This window comes from Balaenoptera musculus, chromosome 2 (assembly GCF_009873245.2).
Source record: "Balaenoptera musculus isolate JJ_BM4_2016_0621 chromosome 2, mBalMus1.pri.v3, whole genome shotgun sequence".
In the NCBI taxonomy this organism is placed as follows: domain Eukaryota; kingdom Metazoa; phylum Chordata; class Mammalia; order Artiodactyla; family Balaenopteridae; genus Balaenoptera; species Balaenoptera musculus.
The window spans coordinates 74265800-74281651 of NC_045786.1; the positions used below are offsets into that span (position 1 = coordinate 74265800).

General features: G+C 36.9%; 1 protein-coding gene across 3 annotated transcripts in view; it reads left to right on the forward strand.

Moving 5' to 3' along the window:
* GTF2A2 (general transcription factor IIA subunit 2) overlaps positions 1-15081 on the forward strand; it is a 31171-nt gene extending 16090 nt beyond the window's left edge. The window contains exons 2-7 of one of the 3 annotated variants that reach the window (XM_036843737.1): positions 710-759; positions 3690-3754; positions 7860-7980; positions 8600-8704; positions 12131-12257; positions 14776-15081. In XM_036843737.1, the coding sequence (XP_036699632.1) occupies positions 7909-7980; positions 8600-8704; positions 12131-12257; positions 14776-14801 (330 nt within the window). In that variant the 5' untranslated portion in view covers positions 710-759; positions 3690-3754; positions 7860-7908 and the 3' untranslated portion in view covers positions 14802-15081. The remainder of the gene's footprint in view (positions 1-709; positions 760-3689; positions 3755-7859; positions 7981-8599; positions 8705-12130; positions 12258-14775) is intronic. The other 2 variants (XM_036843738.1, XM_036843736.1) reach the window with 2 other exon arrangements.
* The last annotated feature ends 771 nt before the right edge of the window (positions 15082-15852 follow it).

A 15852-nucleotide genomic window follows, 5' to 3' on the forward strand; every position in this document is an offset into this window, starting at 1 on the left:
CCTCATTTATTCTGCTGTTTATTCCTTCTAGTATATTTTTCATTTCAGGTATTTTATTGTTCATTTCTGTTTGTTTCTTCTTTAGATCTTCTAGCTTGCTCTTAAACATTTCTTGCACCTTTTAGGTCTGTGCTTCCATTCTTTTTCCGAGATCTTGGATCGTCTTTACCATCGTTACTCTGAATTCTTTTTTGGGTAGATTGCCTATCTCCGTTTCATTTAGTTGTTCTTCTGGGGCTTTATTTTGTTTTTTCGTGTGGGACATATTTCTCCGATATCTTATTTTGTCTAACTTTCTGTATTGTGGTTTCTGTTCCACAGGCTGCCGAGTTGTAGTTCTTCTTGCTTCTGCTTCTGCCCCCTTGTGGATGAGGCTGATCTAAGAGGCTTTTGCAGGTTTCCTGGTGGGAGGGACTGGTTCCTGCCCACTGATGGGTGCAGCTGGGTCTTGTCCCTCTGGTGGGCAGGCCTGTGTCAAGAGGTGTTTAGCAGGCAGCTGTGGGCTCAGGAAGACTTTTGGCAGCCTGTCTGCTGATGGGTGGGGCTGTGTTCCCACCCTGTCAGTTCTTTGGCCTGAGGTGTCCCCACACTGGAGCCTAGAGGGTGTTGGGTGGGGCCAAGTGTTGGTGAGAAAATGGCGGCCTCTAGGAGGGCCCACACCAATGAGTACTCCCCAGAACTATCGCCACCTGTGTTTTTGTCCCTGCAGTGAGCCACAGCTGCTCCCCACCTCTACAGGAGACTCTCCAATACCAGCAGGTAGGTCTGGCCCAGGATCCTGTGAGCTCACTGCTTTTTCCCTTGGGTCCTGGTATGCACAAGACCTTGTGTGTGCTAAGAGTGGAGTTTCTGTCTCCCCCAGTCCTGTGGAATTCCTGCAATCAAACGCCACTGGCGCTCAAAGCCAGATGCTCTGGGGGCTCCTCCTCCCATTGCCAGACCCCCAGGCTGGGGATCCTGATGTGGGGCTCAGAACTTTCACTCCTATGAGATAACCTCTGTGGTAATCATTATTTTCCGGTTTGTTGATCACCCACCCAGTGGGTATGGGATTTGATTTTATTGCAGTTGTGCCCCTCCTGCCATCTCAATGTGGCTTCTTCTTTGTCTTTGGATATAGGATATCTTTTTTGGTAGGTTCCAGTCTTTTTTTGTCAATAGTTGTTCAGCAGTTAGTTGTGATTTCGGTGTTTTTGTGAGAGGAGGTGAACCCACGTCCTTCTACTCTGCCATCTTGTTTCCCATCCCACAGTTTCTTTATCCATTCATCCTTCGATGGACACTTAAGTTGTTTTCATATCTTGGCTATTGTGAATAGTGCTACAGTGAACATGTGGGTGCATATATCTTTTCCAGTTAGTGTTTTCTTTTTCTTCCGATAAGTACTTCAAAGTGGAATTGTTGGATCATATGGGAGTTCTCTTTTACTTTTTTGAGAAACGTCCATACTTTTCCCTAGTGGCTGCACCACAGTTTGCATGCCTACCAACAATGCACAAGGGTTCCCTTTAATCCACATCTTCTCCAACACTTGCTATTAATTGTCATTTTGATAATAGTTATTTTAACAGGTGTGAGGTGATATTTCACTGTGGTTTTGATTTGCATTTCCCTGATAATTAGTGATGTTGAGCAGCTTTTCATGTACTGTTTGGCATCTGTATATGTTCTTTGGAAAAGTGTTCACATCTTTTGCCCAATTTTTTTATAGAAGTACAGTTAATTTACAACATTGTGTTAGTCTCAAGTGTACAACAAAGTGATTCAGTTATACATATATATAAATATATATGTTTTTTCAAGTTCTTTTCCCTTACAGGTTATTACAAGATATTGAGTATAATTTCCTGTGCTATACAGTAGGGCCTTGTTGCTTACCTATTTTATATGTAGTATTGTGTATATGTTAATCCCAAACTCCTAATTCATCCCTTCCCCCCTCCCCTCCCCAATTCCTTTGGTAACCATAAGTTTGTTTTCTGTCTGTGAGTTGATTTCTGTTTTGTAAATAAGTTTATTTATATCATTTTTTAGATTCTACATGTAAGTGATATCATATGATATTTTGTCTTTCTCTGACTTCACTTAATATGATCACCTCTAGGTCCATCCATGTTGCTGCAAATGTTCTGTCCAATTTTTAATTGGATTGTTTGTTTTTTTGCTATTGAGTTTTATGTATTCTTTATATATTTTGGATATCAGGCCCATATGAGATACATGATTTGCAAATATTTTCCCCCATTCAGTAGGTAGCCTGTTTTTTTTATCATTTCCTTTGCTGTGCATGAGCTTTTTAGTATGATCCTGTCCCACTTATTTATTTTTGCTTTTATTGCTTTTGCTTTTGCTTTTGGTGTCAGATTCAAAAACTCATCACCAAGACCTGTGTCAGGGAGCTTACCACCTATGTTTTCTTCTAGGAGTTTTAGGGGTTTTATGGTATTAGGTCTTACATTTCAAGCCTTTAATCCATTTTGAGTTCAGTTTTGTGTATGGTGTATGATAATGGTCTAGTGTCTTTTTTCTTGCATGTGGATGCCCAGTTTTCCCAGCACCCTTTATTGAAGAGACTGTCCTTTCCCCATTGTCCTTCCTTCCTTCCTTCCTTTGCTGTGTTGGGTCTTCGTTGCTGCACGCAGGCTTTCTCTAGTTGCAGTCAGCAGTGGCTACTCTTCATTGCGGTGCGCGGGCTTCTCATTGCAGTGGCTTCTTGTTGCAGAGTACAGGCTCTAGGCGCACAGGCTTCAGTAGTTGCGGCACGCGGGCTCAGTAGTTGTGGCACGGGGTCTCTAGAGTGCAGGCTCAGTAGCTGTGGCGCACGGGCTTAGTTGCTCCGCGGCATGTGGCATCTTCCTGGACCAGGGCTCGAACCCGTTCCCCTGCATTGGCAGGCAGATTCTTAACCACTGCACCATCAGGGAAGCCCTCCCAATTGTACAGCCTCACCTCCTTTGTTGTTAATTACTTGACCGTACATGTGTAGGTTTATTTCTGGGCCCTTTATTCTATTCCATTCATCTATACATCTGTTTTTATGGCAGTAATGTACTGTTTTGATTACTATAGCTTTGTGATAGAATTAGATATCAGCAAACATGATGCCTCGAGCTTTGTCCTTCTTTCTCAAGATTGCTTTGGCATTTTGGCATCTTTGTGGTTTCATATATATTTTAGGACTGTTTGTTCTATTTGTGAAAAATGCCATTGGAATTTTGATAGGAGTTATGTTGAATCTGTAGATTGCTTTAGGTAGTATGGACGTTTTAATAATATTGATTCTTCCAGTCCACATGCCTGGAATTTCTTTGTTTATTTGTGTCATATTCAGTTTCTTTCATCATTGTCTTACAGTTTTCAATGTCCAAGTCTTTCATCTCTTTGGCTAAATTTATTTCTAAGTATCTTGTCCTTTTTGATGCAATCGTAAATGGGATTATTTCTCTTTCTGATAATTCATTATTAACTTATAGTTATTTTCTGGTAACTCTTAGACTTTTGTTAAATGGGCAGGACACAAGATTCTGTACTCTCACTTTGTCAAGTTTATATCTTCTTACTGGGACCCCTTCTTGCCCTTTTTATCCGCCCGCCCCCCCCTCAGCTACCCACACACGTTATACTAACTGATTTTTTTGTCTTCATTTATTTATTGAACAAATATTTAATTGTCTCCTATTACGTCTCAGGTAGTGTTTGTTCTAGATGCCTGGTTTACTTCAGTGAACAAAAACAGACCAAAGTCCCTGCCCTGGTAGGTCATACAGTCTATTGAAGGATGCAGAAAATAAACATTAAACTAAGGAAACTATATAATGTGTTAGAAGGTGATGGTGCCATCAAAGAAACATAGCAGGGTGAGGGGGATTGGGCAGTTCCAGAGTGGAGGTGGGAGTTGGGGTTTTAAATATGGTGGTCTGTTTAGGCCTCATTAAGTACATGCTATACTTGAAGGAATTAAGAAAAACAAGAGGATATCTGGGAGAAGAGCATTCCAGGTAAAAAGGACAGCCTTTACAAAGGCTCACATAGGCAGGAACATGTCTGTCATGTTCTAAGAAAAACAAGGAGAAGCCAGTTTGTCTGGAGAAGGGCAAGAACAAGGGGGAGATGGCAAATGAGGTCAGTGAGATAATGGGTAGCCAGATTATTATAAGGACTGAATGAAATGGAAACCATGGGAGGTTTGCACAGAGAAGAGATATGTTCTAACCTGTGTTTTAAAAGATCACCTGACTGCTGAATTGGGATTAGAATCTAGGGGGCAAGCATGGAAGCAGGGAAACCAGTTAGGAAGCTATTTCAGGAATCCCAATGACAGGTGATGGCAGCACATACCAGGGTGATAACAACGGAAATGGTGAGAAATGGTTGGATTCTGAATCCATATTGAAGGTGGAGTTTACAGATTATGCTAGGGATTGGATGTGGAGGTAAGATGGCCAGACTCGGGGTAGGGAGGAGTGGTCGGGAATAACTTCAAAGGTTTTTGCCTAAGCGCATAGAGGTATGGAGTTGTATCAACTGAGATGGGAAGGACAACACATAGAGATGTTGAGTAGGCAGTTGGATCCAGAGTGAGTTCAGGGCAAGGTCTGTTCTAGTATATGAATTTGGGAATCATCAGCAATGGTATGTAAAACCATGACACAAAGCGACATCACCAAGGAACGAGTGTAGACAGAAAGCAGAGAACCAAAGAGGTGTCTTGTGACATTAAGAGTTAAGGGAGAAGAGCCTCAACCAACAAACAATATATTTTTTAACATCTTTATTGGAGTATAATTGCTTTACAATGGTGCAACAAACAATATTGAGAAGGATGAACCAGTGAGTTTAAGAGAACAACCCAGAAAGTGTACTGTCCCAGAAGCTAAGCCAAGATCCTTTATCAAAGAGGAGGGAGTAATCAGCCACGTCAAATGATTAAGTCTGGTGAGAACTGAGGATTATTAGTTTTAGCATTGCCAGTGGTGACTTTCACCATCTGTTTCATTTGAGTGCTCGAGGCAAAACTGTATAAGGAGTGAGTTTAAGAGAAAATGTGAGAAAAGGAATGAGAGACAGTGAGTACAGACAACTCAGGAGTTTTTGCTGCAAAGAGGAATAGAGAAATAGAGTGTAGCTGGCCAGAGAAGCGAGTTGAGAGTATTTTTTTTAAGATGGGAGAAGTAGCCGCCTGTTTGTTTGCTGATGGGAAGGATCCGTAGAGATGGGAAATTTGACAGGGATAGAAGGAATAATTGAATTGTTGGAAAAATATCCTGTCCATAATAGGGATAGGGCCTGATCCACAGGTAGAAGGATTGTATTTAGGTAACAGCATGGATAGTTTGACTATAGTGACAGGCAGAGTATATGGGTGTAGATATTGGTAGGTGGTTAGATGTAGTTTTGAGAGTTGAAGTTTTCATTGCTTCACTTTCCTCAGTAAAGTAGAAAACCTATTATAAATGCATCTAAGTGCAATACAGTTTGATATTAGCATTTTGACATATCACCAGGTTATTTATTCACTAACAAATACTTATTGAATTCATACTAGGCATTGTTCTAGATGGTAAATATATAACTGAGCAAAAGTCCTATCTTTAGGGAACGTCTGTTTTAGTGGATGGAAATAGAATAAGCATATATATGTCAGCTTCAGTTAGTGATATGAATGAAAATAAAGCAGTGTAAAGAGGAAGGGAGATAGTTCTTTCTTATAGGTTGGTCACAAAAGTCATTTCTGATGAAGTGACATCTGAGCAGAGATCTGAATCAGATGAGAGGTAAACCCTGCAGGTATCTGCGCAGTACATTTGAAACAGAAAGAACAGCCAGTGCAAAGGCCCTAAAGCAAGAACATCTTGCCATATTGGAGCAAGGGACTAGTATGGCTGAAGCAGAGTGAATGAGGGGTTAGGTGGAAGAAGTCAAGTTCAGAGAGGTAGTGGGGGTGGGGGGGCCCAGATCATGCAGGCCTTGTAAACCATTAGGAGGACCTTGGTTTTTACTCTGAGATAGGATGCTGCCTTGGGAGGTTTTGAATAGATGAGTGATGTGATTTTATTTGTGTTTTAAAAGGCTCAGCGTGGCTGCTCTGGGGGCAGGGGTGGGATAGACAAGGGTAGAAAGAAGGAGATGCCTTACTTGGCTATCACCATAAATCTTAGTGACAGATTGATGGTGACTTAGTGCTAGCAGTGGAGATGGTCAAAGTTGTTGGATTCCGGTTATATTCAGAAGGAAGAACTGAAAGGATTGGCTGACAGATTGCACGCAGGGTGAGAGAGAATTTGACTGTAAGGTTTTGGGGCCGTCTTACTGGAAGACTAGATTTACTGTTAATTGAGGTGGACAAACCGAGGGCAGAAAAGGTTTGGAGGAGTATCCAGAATTTGGTTTGTAACAAATTTAATTTGATCTACCACTTCATATTTCCATCCAGTGTCAAGTAGGCAGTTTTATATATGGCAACATGGGCATATAAAAGGTCAGGACTGGCAACGTAAGTTTGCATGTCATCAGCAGATAAATAGAACGTATTTAAAGCCATAAGCCTAGATGAGGTAACTACGGGAGTAAAGCATATAGAGAAGACATGAGAAGCCTTGGGGCACTCAAGTAGTTAGAAGTTAGATTGCTGAGGAGCAACCAACAGAAGGAAACAAGAAACAGTACTATCCAGTGAGGTGGGAGGAGAAAACTGAGTGTGGGGTCCCAGAAGCCAAAGAAAAGACTTCAAGAAGGCAGAAATGAACAAGTGTATCAAATGCTCACAAGGTGTGTAATGTGAAGACTGATAACTATTATTTCTGCTGAGTTTTACCTGATGTTTACTCCTGAATACACCTGTCTCCTTCTGTCCATCTCTAAACTGAAAGTGCCATGAGGTCAGGTATCTAATACACGACATATAGTAAAAGCTCAGTATTTGCTGAATATGTGCTACTGGCACCCTCCTCGAGCCCTCATCACTTTCTAATCTTGCACTTGAGTACATTGTTTACATTGCTGCCCATTTGTCTGATCTTTCCTGTCTAGAAAGCTTCAGGGGCTCCCCATTACCTGCACTATAAAATCCTGGCACCTCCTGACAAATCCATCCATGTCATCTTTTTCAGCCTCATGTCCTACCACTTCCTATTCATACCTATACCCTAATATGGAACAATTTATAGTTCTGTCTACGGACTGTATTATTTCATCCTTCTGTGGCTTTACTCATTCTATTTATTTTTTCAGCCTAAGATGACTTTCCTCCTTTGCTTGGCTAAAGTCTAGCTTGAAGAATCAGGAAGCTTTTGTGAACCAACTCATTCAGTCCACAGGCAGCCTCCATAATAACTGTATAATCTCTATCACAGTTCTTACTCTCTATTTAACTTTTTTATGTGTCTGTTACCTTTTCTAAAGTATAAATTTTTTAGGGTCAGAAGTGTATCTTTATTTATCTTCCTTTCCATGGTACCTGTCACAGTGCTATCTTCTGGGTAGGCAGTCTATAAATACTGAATTTTAAGAGAAAAGGAAAATGAAGGGGAAGGCATTCAAATGTGAGCTGAAGATTGGATCAGTGACTTGACAGTAAGTAGAAAAGAATGGTACATGGTAAATTCTAGACTAGGTCAAAAGGTAGATATTTGAAAGAAATGGTAAAGATGTACATTTTAATATATATATCTATACTTTGTACAAAGGAGTATAAATGCCTACGTCGAAATAATAGAAAAATAGAAAAACTATTTTTAACTATTCCTTGTAATTCCTCAGTTATTATATAGTATGCTAATAGTATGTATTAGAAAATATGAAGTGCCTATGTTACATACGTAATTTATAATTTTTTTAATACTTTCATCTTAAATTTTTAGGATATCAATGCAAGCCTGAATAAGAAAAAGAATTTCTCCCTCCTAAGCCATGGCATATCAGTTGTACAGAAATACCACTTTGGGAAACAGTCTTCAGGAGAGCCTCGATGAGCTTATACAGGTGAGGGACTAAAAATCAACATTTTTATTTAGATGGATCTATAATAATTCTTGTTCTCATACTTATGGGAATGGCATAGTCTATGTAGCTTTAAGATAACTTTGGATAAGTTAATACAAGTCTTGAGATTTAAATTAGAATTTTGAATTTATATTTTAATTTTAGGAAAGTGAACCTTTTTATGTAAACCTCTCATCCAAGAACATATTACATATTTCCATTTATTTTCATATATTTTGAGCTTTGATAAGATTAGACTTTTTTTTTTTAAACATATTATTGGTCCCAAGTTTTTTATTTAAAAGAAACTTGGTTCCTTCAATTTATCGAACACTTCTTTCCAGATACTGTGAAGGAGTGGTAGACAAAGTTTTGTCTTGGTGCTGTAACATCACTGCATGTTTTCTTTTCAAAATTATGTTTGTGTCAAGATAATGCAAGAAAATATTGTCAGGCTTTGCTTCTTAGTTGTCAGTTATGGCAAAAAAGAATAAGGGATTCTAGTTTAGAGGCTCTGGTTAACCTCAGTTAAATTTTAGATGATAATTCATGTATTTTTGTTTTATTTTTTCTTTAATGTTCTTCTCTAAGAAGATTCATGACCTTTATTTTTTCTCAGTCTCAACAGATTACCCCCCAACTTGCCCTTCAAGTTCTACTTCAGTTTGATAAGGCTATAAATTCAGCGTTGGCACAGAGGGTCAGGAACAGAGTCAATTTCAGGGTAAGTATATTTTCTTAAATCTAGAAGCTGCACCATGGTTGTTACAATAGTGCTTTTTAGGACACCTACATATTTATTAATCATAAAGAGATGGCTTAATCAAACTTTGGAACTTGTTTGATAACAACTGAATCCTGCTTGATGTTTAAATAATCTATATACTAAGTTCATCCACTTAATGTGAGATACAGAGTTGTTTTTAGATTCTTATTCCATTGTTTCACAAATCAGCCTATGTATGTTTGGCTACCTTCCCTGAAGAGTTACTGAGATTTCAAATGTCTGAAACATTATCTACAGGATTGAAGGTAAGTGAGAGTGATCTCTAAGGATCAGTTATGTTTTTTAAACTCTGACCAGGGAAGTTCAGAGTTATTTCTAGAAACTTCACGTTGCCTCCCACCTACTCTTAGATAACATGGCTTATAAAGACCTGATCTGTTGGCAGATAATGGTCTCTTCTGGTAGCTTGGTCTCATTTGAATCATTTGTACTTTGAACAGTAATCCCAAACTGAACAAAACTGTCTTTCTCAATTCGATGGTAAATTCAGATTAAAAGATATGAAAATCAACAAATGAAAAGAATATAGATGTTAATTTGCATTAAGAGAACGTCAGTGTTTGGGGTTTTTGGTTTTAGTTTGTGATGAAAAACACAAAAGAAAAATTTATCATTTATTCAACGAACATTTCAATGCCTATTAAATACGAGGCATTGTTCTGGATATTGGGTATACAGGACAAAAGAAGACAGGCCCGTTATTTTAGTGAAGGGGTAAAATCTGCATGTATTTTATATTCATATAAATAGGTCACATCAGTTTCACATGCCTAACAATTATCTGGAGTAAAACGTGTCTTTATAAAATTTTATCAGTGGATTCTTGAATTTTTAACAGTAATAATGCTGGCACAGTTTCCTTTTTGTACAACCATACATACAAATGTGCCTAGTTTGTCATTCAGAACCTGATCCTTTAATTCTAAATTGATCCATGGTGATACGTATTTGCCCATGTAGAAAATTTGTTTGACTACTTATCAGAGTCGTAGGGTTCACAAGGCCTGAGTGGTCTTCTAGTTGTATTATTGTAGGTTTCTAGTTTGGATCTCTTTAGCGAAAGGTAAATTAACTTTAAAAAAGTGTTATTCAGTAGATATATGTAAAAAATATATGTATTTATTAGAGGTGCATTAAAGATACAGTTTAGCCACATGTTATCTATCATATAGAAGGAAATTTTTAATATAAAGAAAAGAATTTCAGCATATTTGAATGTTCACATGCTAATCATAAATAGTAGTGACTTGCCTGGTTCAAGTTATTGACACATCTGCCACCAACTGGATATGACAGTAACCTACACACTTTATACACAAGCCAGAAGTGAACATTGAGGTTGGCATTTGGTTGTTCAGCCTTCCAAAGGCTCAAACTATAGTCAAGGAACAGATCTAATTAAAGTTTTTTTTTTACATTTACAACTCTGCATCTTTTACTTAATAATATGTCCTAAGTGATTTTCTATACATTACTCCCACCTCTCCACTGAAACTTCTCTTGCCAAGTTATTTATTGCTGAATCTAATGCATAATTAGTGATACTATTGATTAGTCTCTTTTGAAACCCATACTTCCCTTGAAATCATACTATTTTGGCTTTTTTTTCTATTCTCTGGCCCCCTCTCTCAGGCTACTTTGTATCACTTAATTGCTGGTTTTCCTTAAGGGTTATCTAGGGCTCCACATATTCTCCTTGAATGATCTCATCCAGTCCTTGGCTTTAAAATTGATATGCTCCCATGCTTGCTTCTACACTCCAGCTGCTTACTGGATATGGTAAGATGTAGCTGAAACTCGAATTTAACTTTCTTCCCAAACCAGTTTTTTCTATGAATGCGTTGTTACACAAGCCAGAAACTTGGGAATAACAGATTTCTCTCTTCCCCACCCGACCATAGCCAGTTGGTTATCAAGCGTTGACAGATCTACCTTTTAAAATCTCTCCACTTCCCTGGACCCCCTTGCCTCTGCTATCACCCAGCCACTTTGACCTGTGATTTCAGCCAGCTAAAAGCTATCGGCTTCTTAGCTGCTCTCCTTCCTCCAGTCAGACTCCCCTCTAGTCTGTTCATGTTATCACCAAAAATGCAGATCTCAGCATGTTACTCCTCTGCTTGAAATCCTTCATTGACGTCCTAATGCCCTCACAATAGGGAAAAGCTTTCCCAAGGTTCTCCATGATCTCTTTCGCCTTAGGACCTCCTGTCATATTCTCGTTTCAGGAACTTACTATCCCATTCCAAGTGTTTGTCTTCCTTTCTGCTGTCCCACCTTTCCCTTGACTCTTTTTCATTCTTTGGGACTCAAGCTTCCTCTGTCCTATCTCCTGTACCCTTGGGATGCCTCTACTGTACTCCCATTGTACCCAGTAACAATCTTTCATAACACTGTTACACTATGTAGTTACTTGTTTGAATGATCTCCCCTGCTAACCTAAGCTTCTTGGATGGCAGGGATCATACGTGTATTGCTTACCATTGTATCCTTAGTGCCTAGTATAGTCTAACAAATAGTAATTATTCATTATTTATTAAATGTATTCATTCATAGCCATTATAATTTCCCTAATGATTCTAACTTAAGCCATTAATGAGAACTCAATTTTTGATATTACAAGTAACACTGCAGGGAACAGTTTTGTGCTGAGTTTTTTTTTTTCTGAAGGCATATAAATGTCTCATTGAATACTAAATTTCATATGTAAATACTTGTGCATGTATATGTCTCTCAGGTTTTGATTATATTCTGTTGGTGTCCACCCTTGCACCTTCATCACACTTTTCAAAAAGTTCCTTTTAATGTTCAGATAAAATTTTTTTTAGGAGAAATATGTATTAGAAGAATGTCAGTTGCACAGGACAATAATGTTGTAATTTTAGTGGCCAGTACAGTAATTCATCTGAGCTAAGTCACAGGATTAAAATTAATGTTTCTAGGAATCCCCTGCTTTTGTACAAACTCAGAGGATCAACATACACAATAAAATAGGTTGCTTTTAAAAAGTATTTATATAAAAAATTCAAATGAATTTTCATAATTTAGCCACATGAGGGCAGTAGAAATACAGATTCAAATTTCCATTCAGTTTTTCTTCAGGTAAGTAATTTGCAGGCTTTTCCAGTGCTGAAAATAGTGTGCTAACTAAAATATTTTTTAACTCTTCCCTTAGCAAATTTATCTAGGATTTTTTTAAGTGATAGTATGATTAACACTTAAGATTGCTTGCTTAAGAATTTCCTTAATTTTCATCCTATTTTGAGAATTATGTACTTGTAGCTAGGTTTTCTTAAATTGTCTGGAGAAAAATGTGAGGGGGAAAAAATGACTTTTCATGGTTTGTCTAAATGTTTTGTTTTAAAGGGCTCTCTAAATACATACAGATTCTGCGATAATGTGTGGACTTTTGTATTGAATGATGTTGAATTCAGAGAGGTGACAGAACTTATTAAAGTGGATAAAGTGAAAATTGTAGCCTGTGATGGTAAAAGTAAGTGTTTGCCCTAATTACTGTGAAAGCAAAGCTACTTGAAATCTTGTTTTCATGAGTCTTTAGAAAATTTTCATCTGAAATTAAGGGAGAAAATGGCCAATGATCCACTCCCAGATAGAGACCAGGCTTCTTTCTCAGCTAGATTCTGGATTCCAGATCTCACATAGTCCTCTTACTAACTTTAGGTATAAACATTTCATATGACACGACACATAGACTACTTCTACAGGTTGAATTTGTTTGCAGGGGTGGGGGGGAAGCATATTAATAAGCTTTTCTTCCCTATTTCAGTTGCAGATTTGAAGTGTTTCTAAAGCTTTTCTTTTTCTTTAAGGAAGTGTTTAATTTCAGTTTATCCTATGGTTTCTGTTTTGTTGGATACCTATACATTTTATATTTTAAAAATGATTACTTAAAAGACTTCAACTAACCATAAGAGCCTTAACAGTCATAATGGTAAATATCTAGTCCTCTGATCTGTTACATGCAGATATTTTTACAGCAGACCGAGGAACTTCTTCAGGTCCTTAAATGTTTCAAAAACTATACATCTCTGCTTTCTGTTCCATGATTATTTTCTTTTTGCTAATGGAATTTTAAATATATAAATTGTATTTGAAATATACTTACTTTTACTTTGTAATCTGAACAATTTGTGTTTAAAGCAGCTATTCCTGAAATTAGAGAATACTGTCAGTCACTTTCCAAGAAGGGGAATTTTGAAAAGAAAGAGAAATGTAGAAAGCAGTACCCTACGTTGCTCAGTTTGTAGGTTAGGTTTTTTTGTTTTTATGTTTTGGGTTTCAAAGAAATGCCCTATCACCACTGAAAAGATATAAAGACAGAAAACCACACAAGAAAGACGTCATCTGGAGATAACATATCACTTAATATATTAATGTATAACCTTCTAGTCTTTATATACATATCTTTACAGTAATATATGTATGCACATACTCATTTGCAAATATATCATTTTTCACACGTAAGTCATTCTCTTAAACCTGATTTTTGATAGCTGCCTGAAATTATATACCTTTATCCCTTTTTAAAGAAATCATCTCTTCCAGATGTCAGAGTCTCTGAAACTAGCAATGTTACAGTGGCTCGTACATTTTGGAAGGTTAAGTAGGGATAATCATTCTAAGACCTTTAAGATGACTTTTTTATATAATTACCAAATTCTTTGTTCTTTGCTGTAACAACAACAACAAAAATCTATGTTTATAATTTTATAGTTCCTGGATCATAGATAACATTTCTGTTTGTCAGATAATGTATACTTTCTTTCATGTCTGTCTTATAATTTAGGCTAAATCATCACCCTTAGGTTTTCAAATGTTTACTAGACTATAGAATTTGAGCGTTAATGTATAATTTCTAGACCACTATCAAAGTGACTCAATGATATGGATCAGTACTGTTCATAAAGCTTTCATGCTGATGGAAATGTTTCCTGTCTGTACCCTCCACTAGCCACATCTGACTATTAAGCACTTGAAATGGATTAGGGCAACTGAGAAATTTAATGCTTTAATTTTAATTTAATTTTCTTAACTTTAAATAGCCACATGTGGTTAGCCAGTAACTACCACATTGGACAGCACAGATGTAGACTAGTAGAGTGTCAATCAGTCAATCATTTGAAACATAGCTAAGAACCAAAAAGTCAGTGAAGGCCCCTGAGCAAACTTCATAATATCAAAGAGTCCATGTAAACATATGTATTTTACTTTATAGGTAGTCCTTAGAGTGTATTTCTCTTGCTTCTTAAAGATATAAGATTATCTGTTTGTTTTTTTTTCAAACTTCAGTGGATATAAAATACAAATCAATCAATCAGCCTTACCTACTGCAGTGGCTTCTGAGGAACTTGGCCCACCTACAGCACAGTATAGTAATTGTTCTTCAAAGAAAAGATTGTTGAGTATTCAAGAAAAGCTTAGATTGTGTTCCATGCACTCGTGTTTGTCAGCAGAAAATAATACAATCAATCAATCATTAAAATATAAATGGTTGTGGCATTTAGAGATAGAAGCTTAAGTAATAATTAATACCATTCCTTAGTAACCAGATAAATGCAGTACTACTGCGAAATAAAGTTCAATTCCAAATAGAGAAGTAGAGAAAGTGATTGATAGTGGCTAGAATTTTGGTATTTTTCTTGCCAGGAATTATTAAAACAATTCTCTTCTATGTTATATAGTCCTTTGTGGTTTTAAATTTTTGGACAGTAGAGGACTTGGAAAAAAAGTATAGCAGCTATATGAACCAAATGTAGTATAACTTGATTTTTCTTAACATAAATATGGAGACTAAGCATTAACTTTCCTTTTAAGGCAGAGTTAAAAAGACATTTACGTACACAAGATATTACTTTGGTCAGCTTTTCCTTTCCACCCTTGTCTCCCCTTCTTCACCACCATTAGTTCCTGTTTTACTTTTGAAAGATTTTCTCAACATATTTAAAGTTGCTGCTTGAATTTACTGTTTCTCTCCTCTGTTTGTTTCCTAGATACTGGCTCCAATACTACAGAATGAATAGGAAAAAAATGGCTTTTTAATGCCATCCTGTTATTGTTCATCAGTTTTTGAAGAGAAGCATAGAAGAGACTTTTTTTTTTAATTTATTCTAGCATTGCAGAAATGACTACACTGTGCCGTACTATCAGAGAATTCCAGTAGAAAGAAGCTTATAATTCTGTACCTTCTTACATTACCTTATTATACAGCATGAAGAAACAGAACTTTTTTTTAACAACAAATCAAACATTGTGGCCTTCCTAAGACCATTCTTTAATAAATTCATTTTAAAACTCAATGTGAGTAATAACTGCTAGAGCTGCTAAGCTAGCAACATGGACATATTAGATAAGCATTTTGAAAGAGCACCGTGTTCCTTGCAAAGGAAATTAGAAAAATGCATTCATTTCAGTAGTTAGTTTCTATCAATTGTTTGTTAGTTTAGCTGATGAAAGCATTAGCAGGGGGCAAGACCAAAATTGCAGACTAGAACTTTCCTTACAAAAATCATTTGGTAATTATTGGTGTGAAAAATCTAAGTACAACTCAACTAGGAAAAATTAGACAAACAACAAAATGTAGTCTTTACATGGACAATTTAAGAAATAATTTACATATCATCAGTCAGGTTTCATTTTTAGAATTTTCTACATCATCTTACCAGTTATTAGACTTTCAATAAAAAGTCCTATTAAATGTATCCCATATCTTTGTGTACTTGAAGGAAAAAGTTTTGTCAATCTAGGAATATATGATGAAGAAACTGGCATTTCTAAAACGTCACAGAGGGAGAATGTTTATCATTTAGTGGAAGTAGGCTTTTACAGCCCCATCCTGTGGTCATTCCCAATTCAACCCTTTTCAATGTGAAGCTGTCCTTTCACTCTCACTCTGCTGAGAGATAATTAATTAATAGAGTAGAGTTGGCAGTAATCGTCAGCAAAATAGCTTTTCATAAACCTATTAATTAAAGTACTAAAAAAGATCTTTATATTGTGCACTGTCCCCCTATTTTTTAGCTGTAGAAGCATGTTATATAATAGGTTTCATCATTTTTAAGTAATCCGTG